The sequence below is a fragment of the Acanthisitta chloris genome, unplaced genomic scaffold (assembly GCF_000695815.1).
Source record: "Acanthisitta chloris isolate BGI_N310 unplaced genomic scaffold, ASM69581v1 scaffold25014, whole genome shotgun sequence".
Taxonomy (NCBI): domain Eukaryota; kingdom Metazoa; phylum Chordata; class Aves; order Passeriformes; family Acanthisittidae; genus Acanthisitta; species Acanthisitta chloris.
This window is the reverse complement of record NW_008671361.1, coordinates 81,401-98,403: the sequence shown is the minus strand read 5'-3', so window position 1 is coordinate 98,403 and position 17,003 is coordinate 81,401. Positions and strand designations below refer to the sequence as shown.

Genomic DNA, 17,003 nt, shown 5'->3' with positions numbered 1-17,003 from the left:
ATGAAAGAGAGTCTGGTTTATTTAACAAAACAATGGTGACTTGAAAAATCAAAGAGATTGTGCTGCATTCTCACAATTCTGGGTTCATTTAAGACATCAGGTCTACAGCCTATCTCAGTAAGTCAGGAACTCCAGTCCTAAAGTCCTGGACAAACTGTTTAAATGTCTTAGGGTCTTTAGGTGTAAAGACCACTTGGATTGGGCAGTAGAACATGACTGTAATGAGAGAGAAGGGAGAAAATGGATATGTGTTCTCTTTGACACCTCTTAGGATTAGGAACTTGCTCATCTTGCTTTTCCCATGAATGAATTTTGTATAAAACAATTAAGCAGAAAATTTAATGTCAGGATTGTATTTTCTGCGTAAAAGCTTGTGACTCCATGCAGAGATTATAAAAGGCATCGGTGGAATGTTTTGTGCCCTCAGGAGAAAGAAGTGTGTTTCTGACAACTGATAAAACAGGTGTTCTAGGGCAAGGCTTGAGGTCTAACTAAAAGAGAGGTACTATGCTGATGTTACAATCTGATTAGTAAGAGGCGCCTGCCACAATTAAGGTGCAAATGGGATCATATGCCCAAGTCAATAATACATTCATATAACAATATGGGGTTTATTTAATAATAAATGTGAGGTAGAGAGTTAGAAACAAATAGGCAAGAGCAGGGGGGAGAGTGAGAGAGAGATAGTCACCATCTGTGGATCCAGTGGTGTCTCATTGGTCCTTCTGCACCCTGATCTTCTCAGTGGTGGAGGTCCCAAGTCATTCTTCTGGTGGGGGGAGGTCCCCAGTTGTTCATCTGGGAGTGCCACCTTTATACAGTCCAAATTCTGGGTATCCATGGAGGTGTATTCCTAGTTTGCATGTGAAGCTAGGATGGGTGTGCCTTCATTTGCATGCTTCCTCAGGGTGGGGGTTCAGTAGTCGCAAATACCACCTGTCCTATAACTTGGGGTGATATTTGTTTGGTCGGTGACATATGTATATATTGTGCTACAGTGGGAATTTTTGTCCAGATACATTAATCAGGATGTGCTAACCAGATCTCACTTCTGCCATGCCTGGAATTAGTGCAAACTCATCACTTTTGTGCTTATCTGAAGTTGTCATTGTGGTTGCTAATGCATCTTATCTTAGGGCAAGTCCCTTTTGTTGCCTTAACAGTGTTTTAGAAAGGCAAGGTATTCTTTAATTCCTTACTCGTAACAGTACAAGAAAAGGGAAAACAATTGCAAACAGAGGAAAAAACTTTAGAAAATGAATGTTGTTTGAATTCAACTGCTGTGATAGAACAAATCCAGGCTGTACAGTGCATGCCAGGTTATCATATATCCTCTTGATTGAAATCCAGCATTTTGAAAAAGTTCAGCTCAGGTAGACATTGATCTAAGTCCGACTGATGTTTTTAGCTCATGAAAAGGGAAAACAATTGCAAACAGAGGAAAAAACTTTAGAAAATGAATGTTGTTTGAATTCAACTGCTGTGATAGAACAAATCCAGGCTGTACAGTGCATGCCAGGTTATCATATATCCTCTTGATTGAAATCCAGCATTTTGAAAAAGTTCAGCTCAGGTAGACATTGATCTAAGTCCGACTGATGTTTTTAGCTCATTGACTTTGGATGTTAAAGCATCAGGAATGTTTAGGAATGGGAAGAACATTCCAACTATCTGGAGGAGTCTCAAATAAAAGCTCCAAAGGTGTACTGTACATGTCATGAATTCTGGCAGTCCACATAGAAGGCAATGGACATTCAAGTGGAAGCAGGAAATGTGAAATAAACATGAAGCTCAATAGATAGCTCTCATAACACTCTCTAGCATAAAAAAAACTATCTGCACAGAAGGACAGGGAGCAGGAAAGCAACTTGGTGGCATTTTCAGATGGTATCTGGACTTTTATACTGTTCTTTTGAGAAGGGAAATTTCTACCTGAATTGGAAATCAAAAGTAAAATATTTCTTATGCTGTTCCTAAATGAAAAAATCCTAAGCTGAAGTTGATTGGTAGAGTCATGTGAATATCATATCAGAATTGACAGGAGATGCTTCATTGTTTGTCATGATTTTTAATGAAATTAATGTGTCTGTTTCTAATACACCTCATTGTTTCTTTTGTTTAAAAGATACTCCTGTATATCCTTTTACTTCTCCAATTCCGAGAGATGATGTGGCTGGTGATATAATAGGCAAGTTCTAAGTATTTTTTCCCCATTTCACTGTTTTCCCCCATGTTACTGTTTTTCACTGTTTCAGTGGTGTGCCTGCTCTTTTGTAGAATCATAGAATCATTTAGGTTGGTCTTTCATGGAGATTTATGTAGTAATTTTGCCACTGTTGGTATTTATCCTTCAGAGAACCTTTGTTCTTGCCAGAAGTTCATCATATTGTCATGTTGGTATTAAACAGTTTAGTGAACTGGTTCCAGAAAGAGTTATGGATCAAAATAACTTTGACCAGCCTCTGGCAGACATCTGCAGGAGGGGTTGACCATCTTCTTTGGTGCTTTTATGAACAGATCCATCAAGACTTTCTGGCATGTACAACTTTCTGACACAACAACTGCTGCTTTGCAGTGTAAATCTCTTTTTTAATGTTAACTGGCCTCTGCTTCTGGACTGTCCTTCTTCACCTGGCCAATTGTACCTTGCCATGGACAGTGAAGGACTTGGATTTTTGAGAGCTACCTGTTTCTTATTTAGCCAACTGCAAAGCTGGCTGAAGTCTATACAATGGTTCCCTCAGTGGCCTTATATTTTTTGCATATATTATTTTACTGCAGTATGGAGACATCATCACAGCTAGTGCTTAGTCAGACACACACTTGTAATGCCCTTCAGGATTAATAACCTGAAAAAACTTGAAACTTTTTCCATATCCAAAGACCAACATTCTTACCTGTATTTCTGTTTGCTTTATTAGAAATGGAGTTTATGTTGGCAAACGAAAAAGTGTTTTCCTCTGTGAATGTAGGAGACACTTAGCTATAAGCAGACAGTACAAATCCATGTATGTATTTACAAGTCCCAGTTGTTTTCTTGAAAGTGTCTCCAGTTGTCATCATAGCCCACAAAGCCTCAGTCTCCTGTGCCCCTCATCTCCTTGGTACAGCATCCAAAATATTTGCCCTGGTAGGCCTCTGGTTAGGGTCTGTTGCATATCCCCTTCTCTCACAAGTCTTTAAAAGGAAGAAGAAAGAAAACGCAAGAAAAATTAAGAAATATGATGGGAGAAAACAGATCTTGAGCTATTTACGTTCTCAATGAACAGCATCTGAAGGCGTAAGAAAGGCAGCTGCCTCTAAGTGGAAGCTTCTGTGTAGAGGTTGTCAATTTGTGCTGGCAGATTAAGCACAATTTCAGATTATTGGGTTTTAAAATGAGGTTTATGTGTAAGGATTGTACAAATAGTCTTCTCAGTTTAAGAGTAGTAATTGTTAAGCACTGAACTGTGTTTCTTTGCAAAATTACAAGGAATTGCATGATTTTATGCACTAACCTTGTTCCTTACCTTTTTTCCTTTCCTCTTGTACCTAGAAGGTGGCTGCAAACCAGGGTATTTTGGCCCCCAGTGCCTGCGTAAGTAGTTTCTTTGATGCTTGGAGTCTGTGCTCCGGAGTAAATGCCTCCCTCTGGCTTCCAAGGGAAATAAGAACTTTAAGATCCTAATGCTGCAAATATTTTCTTCACAAATGTGCTCTTCAGCATGCCAGTGCCATGGCGCAGGAGTGCTGGGTGGCGACTGCGATGGAAATACTGGGCAGTGCAGATGTCGAACTGGATTTGGGGGTTATTCCTGTGATACCTGTGCAGCTGGATATTTTCAGTACCCCTTCTGCCAGGGTAAGCCAAACATTCCTTTTTGGCAAGTATAGCCAAAACACTGCCCCAAGTTTTATACCGAAGGATGAAATTCTTTTGCCATGGAGATGTGTTGATAAGGGGCTTTCCCAAAATTCACACAAGTCAAAGACAAAGAGAACTGTGATGAGGGGAGATTGCGATCTAAAAGTGTTCATTTCCTTCATTCTGCGTGATGCAGCTGCCAGACGCCAGTTTGGAGTTGGATTTACTAACATTGATGAAATTTAAAATACCTTGGGAACATTTCTGTTACTTATCCTTGTGAATTGTAAAAAAAAAATTGTGTTTAATTTCACTTTGCAACCTCACTGATGCACTGAGCTACCCTTTCTAATCATTACTAGAAAACTGACTGTTTTTAAACTTTAATAATCATCTTCTGTACTGTCTTTTTAGGCGTTTTATTAACCACTCCCACCTGAGATTGTAAATCCAAACCATAAATTGTTTCATTTTAGTCCTAAAAGGGATGGAACTGCTTTCGATAGTTGGCATACCACTTGGGATCAATAAATCACAGACTCTGAGTAGGGACAGGCCAAGTGTAGTGCTTTAACAGTGATATTGAACCCAGTACTTTGAGCCAGCTTCCTTTGCTCTTTCATTAATGTTTCCCTTGATGCTAAATTACTACTGATGTGGGCAATCAATAAAAGCTGTTATGAGTAAAAGTAAATCAGATGGGAAAATTTTGGTCTTGTTGAGCATCAGGGAGTTGCTTTTACGTTTTTTTATAATATCATTTTAATTTCAAGAAAGATAAAAGAACCTGTGCAGAGGCTGCTTCTGAAATACCTGCTCTTGTTTGCAGTGTGTGAGTGTAACTTGGTGGGTACCCGGCCTGAAGTCTGTGATTTTCTTGGGCAGTGTCTTTGTCGCTCAGGGGTAACAGGACATCATTGTGACAGCTGCCAGCCTGGCCACCACTCATTCCCTGCCTGTCAAGGTAAGGCTGCTGGTTGCATGTACAGCATCAAACAGGGCCCTGAAAAGGCAGACAGTGCCTTTTGGGTACCATTTTTTGCAGTGGCCAAAGCAATGTTCACAGCAGTAAATGGGCAAGGCACTCTTGTGCTTTACAATGAAATCCTCATATATTCTAATTCTCCAATTTCAGGTGTGTTTCCATAGTAGGGAAGAATTTTATAGTTTGTTTCCTCACTGGCTTTTTTTTCCCCCCACATGGTCAGCCTGTTTGATGTACTGTCAGTCAGCACAGCTGTCTTACTATTAACCAATGGATTTGAAGGCTATTCTCACATTGGGACCCACAGCAATGGGGTACTCTTGACTGCTAAGGGACTGTCACAGCAGAGCTGTGAAGCACTGATCTACTTCTGCAGGGGGTCTCTGATTGGTACCTTGTGAAATGTGTGTTCTGTAGATCTGAAAATAAGAAGCTCCCATTTTGCCCTTCATGGTGATTTCTCACTCATTTTAAGATCATCTGACAGACACCAACCCAACTCTGTCCATGTAACCATAAAACATGAAAGATCTCTGTGGGGTTTCCCCATGTGGTACGTTGAGGACTAACCTGATTTTTTACAAGAGAGAGAAATCAGTGGAATATAACTTTTGTGTATCATAATGGTCTTGTGTGCGTGAGGACTTCATCACGCCCTACTTGGCCCCCGTGTTTCATCTGCCTTTGTAGTGAGTGAGAGGGGGGCCCTTAATCCTTAGTGAATTTTACATTGAGAAAGAATATAGGATATTGCTGAGTTCTGGCTTGTGCTTTCCTGTACATATTAGCAAGATTTATGTCGAACATTATGATTTACTTCCCTCTACTTTGTTATTTTTGCTTGTTGGCTATGTCAGTCTGCTTCTTTTAGGCTTATACACTTGTTTATCTCCTATGAATGTACAGCAGAATTCTTTATGCTCTCGTGTCCTGATTTCAGCTTGGATAGAGTTAATTTTCTTCCTAGTAATGTGTACAGGTCTGTGTTTTACCTTTTTTCCCAATTCTTCTCCCCATCTTATGGGTGGGGCATGAATGGCTTCATGTGCCTAGGTACTAGCTGGGGTTAAAGTACAGCACCTTGTGAAGATATAGTATGTTCTGTTACCAAACACAACGGGTGGAATAAAGAAATACCACATGTCTGTGGTTTTTATGGTCTGGAGTAGATGAACATTTTTAATGAAAAACATAAAATCATAATTCTCTGTTGGTACACACTGTTCCGTGGGTTTAAAATAACCATTTATTTTTTCTTAGAACAGAATCAAGTAGCAGTCTTAAAGCAAATCAAACCCGTATTGAATATGTTTGATCTTTGAACACCAAAAGCTGAAAAGAGACATAAAAGCTTAAAAGAGCATGCAAAAACAAATCGTAAAAGACAGATAAAAATAGCTGAAAACACAGGCAGTGAGATTACTCAGAACTGCTGCAGTTCACAGGTTGTTCAGTTAAAATAAGGTGCCATGGGTTTAAACTTAAATTAGTGCATCATGCTGCAAACTGTGGTGGAAAGTGAGCATCCCAGCCTGCTACTCCTGTTCAGAGTTATCTCTTCAAAAGAGACACAGATCTATAACTTTTGGGCTGGTGCAGCTAGAACTGATCTCTCTGGTCTTGCCTTGTTGAACTCCATAAAAGCTTTATTCAAATATCAAAGTAATGCCTTTAAATAAAATGGTAGTATTAAAACCAGGAGAGAATGCAATGTAATATTCAGCTAGGGGTAGACTATAGTGTAGGTGATGTTTTTGGAAGCTCCAGTATTGTATTTCTCTTGTATTAACTTCCTAGCAAGCCCTGTGTCTTTCCAAGCATCTTTAAAGTAAACACAGCAAAGTCAGATGTCTCTGACTGCAGCAGAAAGAGGAACCAAAAGGGGGAACCAGAAATATGAACACGTAACAGAAAGAGAGTGTTTGTTTTATATTTCTGTCAGTCAACCATTTCTGTCAGTTATAAAATCCAAGTGAATAACTATAACACATCAGCTTGTACCTGGAACAGCTTAGGTTCTCAGGTGGGCTCCCATTCATGTACCTATGAAGTGTGACACTGTGTAACATTCAGCATCTTCTCAATAAAATAGCAGATCTTGTCTGTGATGGACCTATTAATCCAAAATAGTTGTAATACCATGAGAAGTTTGTTGCTCTGGTCTGACAATGCCTTTTGTTATAGCCTGACAACATACTTTGTGTATTACATGTGGATTCCTGTAATGCACTGCTTGCCACCTTGTAGAATTAAGATGTCAGCAGTTTTTACATTGTGCATCATGATCTTGTGCTTGTTCATCATTACTAACATGCATTTCTTAGCCATTAGACCTCGTCAGGCTTTGTGGATGCTGTTTCTCAGAGGTAATTTTTTAAAGATGTTAAGTACTTCTCTCATGTGACATTCTTCCCGTTGTAAGATGAATTTCTGTCCCTTACACGTGTTGCAAGGCATCAAACTGAATCTCTAAACTGTACAGTATAGGATTGCAAGAACCTGATTATCAATGGATGAGGAGGCATTTTCAGAATAAACATCTATTTCAGGATATTTAGTTTTGGTGGTTAAATTGGTCTGGTTTTCTCATGATTTATTTGTATTCAAAAGTTTTTCTGGCAAATTCTACTTTAAATAACTGCTGGTTTAGACATGTATCTATCAGGGTAGTTAGTTTTTTCTTCTCTGTGCAGAATGTAATTGTGATGGTGTTGGCTCGGTGGAGAATACGTGTGGTCCTAGAGGTCAATGTCTGTGCCATAGTAACTATGCTGGACTTAGATGTGACCAGTGTGCTCCAGGATATTACAGCTATCCTAGCTGCTTCCGTGAGTAAAACTTTTTCCTCCTTTTACTGGGGTTTTCCTTCTAATTTCTGCAATGCAGAAGAGAATAAATTTTCCCAAGTGTATTTCCATCAAAAACTGCTTATGTAACCACAATAGTTTTGTTTAACCCAAAGCTGGCATCAATAACTCTGAATACCCAGGCAGTGATCAGGCTTCCTGATAGGCACACACTGGCACATCATCGCTGTTCTTTTGCTAGCTGGATTAATGTGAGCATGGCAACATTTGCCCTTGGTGAAGTAGTATCTCTCTTTTGAAATATAAAATCTAAAGCTTAGGCTGGGCAGTGGTTATTTACCTTTATGAGTTCTGGCTCACTTTAGTTCTGGAACATGAGCTGTGTTTCAACTGGTTTGGGCTTCTAATATTTGACACATTGTCCTGTAAACTTTTAAGTAAGTGCATTAGTGTTTGCTCTTCACATGTGCCAACCTTGCACCATAAGTCCTATTCTTGATGGGCTTGACTCTGCAAATCTTCCATCATATCAGCAATTCTTCCTGTCCATATGGATCAGCTGATCGGGCCCAGAATGTGCATATAGTTTTTTCACACCACATGGAGGGAAGCCTGCAGGCTCTGTCATTAATATCAGAAGCTACTTGTACATCATGGACAGGACTGCTCTTTCCTAGAAATCAAAATATTATTAGTGCTAAAGAAGGAACATATCCTCAGAATTCTGCTGTTAGTGGTCACCATAACTACAGTGAAAAACCGTCAGACAGGTTTTATATTTCTTTTTAGGAGACTAGCTATTACTTGACCAAAATAATTGTCATTAACCATTTGACCCTTAGACTCTGAGCAAAGATTAGTCCCCTGGGTTGTACCAGCATTGTTCTTTTTTTTGTAGAATTATTCTTCTTTACCCTGTGCTTGTAAATCATTGCACAACTAAGACCTTATATAGGAATATGAAAGAACAAGACTGTTGCATGTTGTATTTCAAAGCTTGCTTCTGGCCTCCTCTGCCCTCAGATCTAAAGGTGTGATGGGCATACAACTTTATAATCTTTTTTTCATAGAATCATAGAATGGTTTGGGTTGGAAAGGTCCTTAAAGATCATCTAGTTTTAACCCTCCTGGGCAGGGGATACCATCATATATTTAAGTGCAGGTCTAATTAGACAATTTCCTCTATGTTTTCTGTAACCATATGAAGATCAGGAAGGCAGAAAGTCAAAACTAAGTCTGCTGTTGGGATGGGACAAAGAAGCTGAGGAAGATAGTTTTATTATGGTTCCAGATAATCCTGTTTCTGTCCAGAAGAGAGGAAGAAAACCATGTCCAGATGGTACAGGTCATCTCAAGTTCATAGCTCCCAAGCAGGGCTGAGGACCCTGTGAGTTATAGGAGAGCCCTGTGAGCTATTTATTGGAAAGATGAAGAACACTCTAGACAAATAGTATTCAAAACCTCTACACCAGTGAAGTTTTGGAAAGTTGCTGCTTGGTACCTATGGGGTGAACCCTGTCACCACTGTCTATGTTTGTTGTTGTGTAGCTTGTCAGTGCTCTCCTGATGGCTCCCAGCATGGCACGTGTGAGCCCACATCGGGGCAGTGTCCCTGTCGAACAGGCATCACAGGGCGACGCTGTGACAGATGCCTTTCTGCTGCCAGCAGTTTCCCCTACTGCGAAGGTAATGCCCCTGAGGTAAAATCCTCTGACTCAGATTGCCCCTGTTTTTATTGCAGGGCTCTCCAGGGTGGTCTGCTGCATGCAAGGATTTATAGAAACCCCCTGAAGCATGGGGAGAGAGGGAGGGACACACCAGGATCACATACTAGATGAGATTATCTGTCATTCTAGATGTTATTTCATGAAGTGAACTGTAAGATTAAAACCTTTCTTTAGATGATGGCACAGGAACTTGTCAGTTCTGTAGGTTAGTGCTCTGTTTTTCCAAGTAACTGCTTTGCCTATAAAACCAAATAGTATAAATCAGGCTAAATACACATTTGAAAAATCATTATTAAAGGCTTCTGCTGGTCTTGAAGTTTAAAGTATTTGAGTCTCTCCAAGGTAACCATATGAAAAAACCCTTTCAAGCTCACACCTGCTACATTGTTCTTCTGCACTACTACATTCCACAGCTCTGTTTTCAAAAGATCTTTCAATGTGTTTATTTTATAAAGGTGTCAACAGCGAATGTAACCCTTCAGGTAGTGTTGGTTCTCACTCCGTAAGTATTCTACCTTTGCAGCTAACAGTATGTATTAATCATTCATGTGCCTTTGCTGAACACTTTCACCTCGTTGCTCAAGCCCTGAAGCCTGCTCTTGGCCTGTAAAAGAATTGCATGAGCCTATTTGCAGAGTAAGAGTGGAAATAACACTTTGTGTTTTGTTGTTGTATCATACCAGTGCAGTCTACTGTCAAGAGTGGATTTTAAAAATCTTTTATATATAGAATATCATACTGTTTATGTCTTCTTGGTATGCTAGGGCACTAATATATACATGCAGCTGTAAGTCTATGCATGTCTCAAAAACCTTCTAGTTCTGGGTTGCAACAGGCCCTTTCAACATCAAATTTTTTTGATAAAGTTATTATATCTTTGTAACTGTTGCTCTTCCACTATTATTGTTATTAATACAGTGATGGTTAGTAGTAGTAGCATATTATCAGAAATCACAGTCATTGCTAAATGTGTAGCAAAGATGACCTAGAGGGTAAGTCTGATGGATGACAGGGATATCTTTGTAGGCTTTGTAGGCTGTATACAGCTGTGTCTTCCACCAATAAAGGAAAGAGTAAATATGAAAGTTGATTAATATTTTTAAGGAAATTTGGGTTTTTGTACTATTTTTTTGCAAAACAATTAATGCTTTGGAGCAGTTCTGATAAGGCAGTTCTGGAAAGTACATCCGTTAGGTCCTTTAGAATGAATTAGATACTGAAAAAATATGCAGGGTGGAACAATCCTGTGCTGATAATATGAGACAGAAAAATCTAAGAAGTCTGAATCTGTGTCAGTTTCCATGCATCTGTCCGAGTCAGTAAACTGCCTGAGATGTGAATATTAGTTTTTTCTTAGTAGTAAAGAGCAATATGTTTTATATGAAACAGATGAACCCATACTAGCTCCTTTGTCATTAGGGCTATTGTCAATGTCTTCAGCACGTTGAAGGTCCTACCTGTAGTAAATGCAAACCGTTGTACTGGAACCTGGCCAAAGAAAACCCTGAGGGATGTACAGGTATGGCTTTGTGACATATTTCTTTGGCTTATGAAATGTGCTAAATCCTTTCTAAAGTCATCTTCATTCGCTAACACCATCTTTGGTGCTCAGTGACTTTCACAACTCTTGTTAACAGAATGTTTTTCGTGCTATTTAGTTATAACACCAAATTATCTGTGATACCAGCAGTTACTTTTGGAAATTAGACCTTAATTTCATGAGTGTTTGCCTAGTGCTGAGCCAAGGTGTGCTCTGGGTTACAATGATGGGTACTTCATACAGCCCTATGGCAGATGTACTGGAGTGAGAGGGGATTTCTGCCTATAAGCATGAAACCAGAATTTGGCTCATTGGTTTGGGAAAAAGGTGCTTTTTCACTTTATATTATCTCCTAGTTTGCAAAGGAGTGTAAAGCCTTCTCGTGGCCTCAGGTTGTGACAACTCTGTTATGGTTTATGTCTACATAATAATCTGTGAATTTCGATGTCTTCTAAAAGCAAGTGTGTGTTTTTCAGGCAGATAATAATAAAGATTAAAAAGGGTAAAGATAAAAAATCTTTCAAGATTGTCTCCAACTATTTCCTTTCCAACAGGTTCCACCACAACGGCCACCTAGGTAGGATGAGTAGCTTTAGAGCTGATGCTGGTATCATTACATCTGTGACTCTAGATGTCTAAATACTAAACAATTCCTAAAATATCAAGTACTGCACCTTTCATGTAATACATTTTCTCTGTCTTCAGTTACAGAGTCAATACTGAGTTTCACCAAACTTCTAGGTCAGCATTGCTCCTTCCTGCAGTATTTGATCCGTTTCTATTTTGTATGGAGAGTCAAACTGGTCCCAAAGTAGCACTGCAGAATAGAAGGTGCCAGTCAGGCTGGAGGACACTCTTTTCCATCAGTTGTCTCAGTGTTTCTAAGAAAGAAAACAATTTTAAATTCAAACTCAATACTGTTTTTGTCAAATATACATTAGATCACTTCCAAACACACCAGTAAATCACACATGCTTAGAAGTCCCTATTCTTTCTCCTTTGCTTTTCTTCTCGCCTCATACCAGTACCTGTTTGTTGTTCTGAACCTTCCAGAGTAAAATCCACCTTGTGGCACTATGACTCAAAATTACAGATTCAGGGTGGTGGGGGATTTTTTTTCCCTGCAAAGTATCTTGAAAAGACAAACTACAGGTGTCTTTTTTTTTTTCATCTGTGCAGCATGCCAGTGTGATGTGAGTGGAACACTAAGTGGAGTAGGAGAATGTCAGCAGGTAAAGTGAAATGAAAACAAAGATATTAGCTAAATTGATTATTGTAAAGGTAAATTGTTGTAACATTTCATAAGTTAGAATTCTTAGTACTGATTAGTGCTTTTGCACAGAAAGCAGCTGGTTTTATACAGCAAAGAATCAGTTTTATACAGCAAAGAATCAGTTTTATACATCCTAGTGGTGTGTAAACTTTTGGAAATTTTGCATCTTCTTGAGTTTATGTATTTTCTAGTCTGTTTATTGAGGATGATGAATGACATAAATTATGTTGAGAAAATACTTTTTGTTGAGGTTGGAAAGTTTTTTCACTTTAGAATTAGAGGGAATTCAGAGTATTGAAAGACAAGTTCTGAGTGGGTACTGAAATTTTTTTATGGAATTGTTTTCTTCACAGGAAAATGGGCATTGTTACTGCAAATCTAATGTTTGTGGAGATTCCTGTGACACTTGTGAAGCTGGTTATTATGCTCTCGAGAACAGGAATTATTTTGGCTGCCAAGGTAAAATGAATAAAGGATATCTCTAGTAAAACATTTGACTTAGCACAGAAGTCTTTAGAATTCCCTAGGCCGTATGTTTAAAATGGGGATGCTTGAATTACTTGCATGCACAGCATTTTGCATTACTGCTGGTAGTTGCTTGTAACCTGTGTAACTCCTCTGTTGCCTTCCAGTGGGAGAAGGAACAAGGCTGATGTTACCACTGTGATTTCCAGTCATTTTGTGGCTGGCTCACATGAGGAAAGATGCTTCTCTTTGAGTTCATTGTCCTTCACCTCACTTTCCCTGGTGGCTCATTTATCACTGCTTGTTATCAAATAAGATAACTAACAGTCATTCCTCCTCTTACTCCTTCTACCAAGTTGTGGGGCCAGGGATGGCTGATTTTCCTGCAGTCATTACCTGTACGAGTGGTAACTGCCTGTTGTGCTTAGCGTTTTTCTAAGGTCTCCTGCTGCAGTAAAATCTTGAAATGGTACAACAGATACTAGCTTGATTTTTTGGTTTTTTGTAGGTATATTCATATATTGGTTTAGCCCAGGGCTCAATGTATTTTGAAGCTGTCATGTGGAGAAAGTGATCCTTCTTCTGAAGTATACTTACCCTGCCATGTGTTTTGAGTGATGTAGGGCTGCTTCAGCATTCTCTCCCCTTCTTGTCCCCCAGCTGTAGATTTAGATTTATTAAAATTATTGAAAGCACTTTCACTGACTTCAGGGTGTTTTACACCTGTCCAGAGTTTATGCAAGAGATTTATTTTGAAAGCATTGCAGTGCTGCTAAATATATATGTTCAAAGTTAAAAATAATGGCTGCTGTATCAATCAAAGCTTTTGTGTCTAATGTGCATGCTAAGGAGCTACTGAAGGGGATCTGATTTCACAAATGTGTCAGATACTTTAATTACCCGTGATTAATTACAGGTGCTTAACATGTCTTAGAAAACAGGATGCTTTTAGCTTTTACACTGACATACATACGTGTTTGGAACGTTCAGCTTTCCAGTTCAGCTTGAAATGTTTAGCCTTGGCATACTTGTTCCTTAGTACAACATATTATACCTTGTTACTAGACATGTCCTTTAGTTTGTGCTACAAGTTCTGTCTCCTGTAGAAAGCAATTCAATATTGTTGTCCAGTGTCAGTTAAAAAGATGCATACATTATTATATGAACACATATATTGCAATTTTTGTATGATAAATTAAATATTGAGGTACCAGGCTAAAAAAAATTAATGTTGTAGAATTTCTGTAAGTTAGATTTTGTTGTTTGGGTTTTTTTAAAATAATTATTCCTTGTGATATTGCTGTAGAAATTGTGAGTTACTAGCTAAACATTTTTAATTAACATGTTTAATTTTGTTCTGCAAAACTGTAGACCTGCATTTAGCAGTGTGGCATGGTGCATTACTTGTGGGGCCTTTTTAAAGTGTCTTTTTTCACATTCCAAGAAGTAAAAAAATACAGCCACAGACATGGGAAGCTCAAAATTATCACAGCTTATGCATGTGCATTAAGATGTGTTTGAAAGAGCCTGAAGGGCTCCGGAAGGAGGAAACGAGTTGTTAATGGTGTTTAATTAGCTGAAGCGAGGTGTGTTCCCTGATAACTTTTAGTGCTTTTTTTCTGATGGAATATTTGGCTTCTCCTCTTTGCCTGACAGGCTGCCGGTGTGACGTTGGAGGATCCCTCAGCCCAGCATGCTCTGAGCCCTCAGGTAGCTGCCAGTGCAGAGCACACATCGTGGGGACAACCTGTCAGGAGTGAGTCCAGCTGTAGCTCCTCATAGTTCATGCTTCAGCACAGTTCTTTTGAAACTGCCCATAAATCCCTGGATACTTTCACATGAGATTCTGGATTTGCTGATAGATAAGTTGATAAATCATGTTGGTTATTGATATTAATTGTCCTAGGCAGTCTTCTTGTTATTTTAATAAGAATTTTTAACTTGTTTCCTTAAATAACCAATACTTGTTTTGCAATAGTATTGCATATGTATCTATATATCTATCAAGAATTATATAGGAAAGTGTATGGAAGTTGTAAAAGCTTCTGGAAAGAGATTTTTCAATGCATCCACCTTACCAGCTGTCTTGAATTTATTAGCTGCTCTCAGGATTCCTCAGTCCTCAGTAGGTCACCTCCCTTCCTCTGCTTTTTCCTCTTAGATGTAGACCTTAAGCGACTGGTAATTATTTGTTGGTTTATTGTTTCTTATTCTCCTTGGAAGGCCTGAAAAAAACTATTTTTTTCCTGATCTGCACCACATGAAGTTTGAGATTGAAGATGGTACTACTGTCAAGGGAAGGCAAATTCGGTTTGGCTATGATCCTCGGGAATTTCCTAACTTCAGTTGGAGAGGATATGCCCAGATGTCCTCTATACAAGTAAGATGGTATTTCACTCAAGGCTTTGGGGTGAAAACATAAGTGTATGGTACATATTTGTATTCATAGTACTGCTGTGTGTGTGCAAGGTCACAGAAAAAAAAAACAGAAAAAGTACAGGATCTCATTAATCTGAACCCTTTGGCACTGTTTCGCTGTTTGGATTAGCAAATGTAAGTCACAGGAAGAAAGTCACCATAATTAGTGTGACAAGGGACCTGTCTGACTTTGGACTGAACTGTTGAGCAAGTGAGCCAGGATTTTAAAACAAGAGATTTGAGTAATAAATGGGATTTGTTCACTCATCCAGAAGTAGTGCTTTGGTGTAGTTGCATCTGCCCTCCATTTGTCTAAGGACTAATGAATCACTATAGACTGAGACATAAGAGTATAACCATTGCACAGTGATTTCCCTTATGTTTTCATTTTTCAGTCTTTCTTTTTTTGTTGTTTTGCTTCTGGTTTCTTTTTATCTCAGAGCTCATTTATTTGGATTTTCAGATTTATTTCCCATTCATAAATGAAGGCAACTCTCCAGTAGCTGTGATTTCTTAACATCTGCTTTCTAACTCAGCTGCTCTTTGCATTTCTTATCCAGTAGCATTTTTTACAGAGGTGATGAAAGGGCTGTCTATCTAATTGTGCTAGAAGTCTGCATTATTTTGCTTACCTGCATAAAGCTTTTCACTCATGTAAGGAATTCCCAGCTGCAGACCATCCTTAGCTAGATCCTTGCACAACTGATAGTCTCATGTTCTTAATTTCAAGGAACTTTCCTAATTTTGACGTAGCCTTTCTGTGTCCTGCAGGACCCTGAAATAATCCACTTGACATTTATTTTGCAGAAGACAAATAGTGTTACCATATCAACCAGACAAAAGGCTAATGTAATAACTTTTTGTGAAAATAAAACTATTTAAATACAATTAAAAACCCCTTGTGTGAATAAATAAGCTGTGTGTGGCCTCAGCGGAGGTCACTGGTGCCCTGACGTGCTGCCAACATGGCTGTTTCAGCATAGCCTGAGAAGCTGACAGTCAGGCTCAGATTTTAAAGGACTGTCCAGAGTTGCCTAAGTTTGTGATAGAGCTCAAAGAATAATTTATGCCCATTCTCTGGCTTTGCTTGAAGCCAGGGACTGACATCTCATTCCACACATCTCTTCTTGTTCTCCCTTTGCTGTCTTCTAGATTTTTCATCGATGTTTATAAACCATTTTGATAAATTTCCTGAAGCATATTTGTTATTTCTTTAGCCTTTTCTTTTTTTGTTTGTATCTATGTTTCAGGTGTTCCCTCAGTGTTTGTTTTATCCATGTGGTATACTTCACTCTTCTCCATTCAAAATGACACCTATAAAACCTTCCTCTACTTCTCTATATTTCTCATTCTGGTCTATTGCCCTTCTGCAGTCATCTATATTTCAGTTATCCAGTCTCCATAGATCTCTCAGCCCTGCTGTCTGTCGTGTGTCTATCTTTGCTGTCTGCTTTGCATTTGTATTAAGAAGGTGGAGGTCTCTGGGGTGATGATGACAAAACTGAGGAATACACATTCAGAGTGATGTATGGAAGCTGGCAATCTTGCAATTATTGTAGCCTTTAGAAGTAGGAGAAAATGAGGCTTTGTGTTCTGTTCTCAAATGTGTGAAATAGAGAAAACCTGTGTGCATTTGGGGAAGCAGAATGGATCACATCGGTAGGGGTCTCCAAACGCATCTTGGAAAGGGACAGCAAGTGGATTGTGATGGGCAAACTGGTGGGTGTTGGATAATGAGGAGAGCTTTATGATTTAGAATGGAAAGAAGGAAGCCAGACCCTTAAGGTTGCACCAATCCTTTTTTTTTTCTGTAATCCATCACTGGCCTTTGAACATGTCTCTGTTGATTCTATTGCTCTGCAAACTAAATAATGAGGGCTGGAGAGCTGTGTGACTCGAGGTGTCAGTTCAGGCCCACGGCAGAGCCATGCATGGTATCACATT

General features: G+C 39.0%; 1 protein-coding gene across 1 annotated transcript in view; it reads left to right on the top strand.

The window, feature by feature from the left end:
• The window catches only part of LAMA3 (laminin, alpha 3), a gene marked incomplete at its 5' end in the record, with an annotated part of 108,484 nt that overhangs the window by 27,689 nt on the left and 63,792 nt on the right, over positions 1–17,003 (top strand). Inside the window, 9 exons of the mRNA XM_009074074.1 lie at positions 2,126–2,188; positions 7,523–7,657; positions 9,185–9,322; positions 9,819–9,865; positions 10,783–10,882; positions 12,083–12,135; positions 12,530–12,635; positions 14,298–14,397; positions 14,865–15,021. Coding sequence (XP_009072322.1) covers positions 2,126–2,188; positions 7,523–7,657; positions 9,185–9,322; positions 9,819–9,865; positions 10,783–10,882; positions 12,083–12,135; positions 12,530–12,635; positions 14,298–14,397; positions 14,865–15,021 — 899 coding nt within the window. The remainder of the gene's footprint in view (positions 1–2,125; positions 2,189–7,522; positions 7,658–9,184; positions 9,323–9,818; positions 9,866–10,782; positions 10,883–12,082; positions 12,136–12,529; positions 12,636–14,297; positions 14,398–14,864; positions 15,022–17,003) is intronic.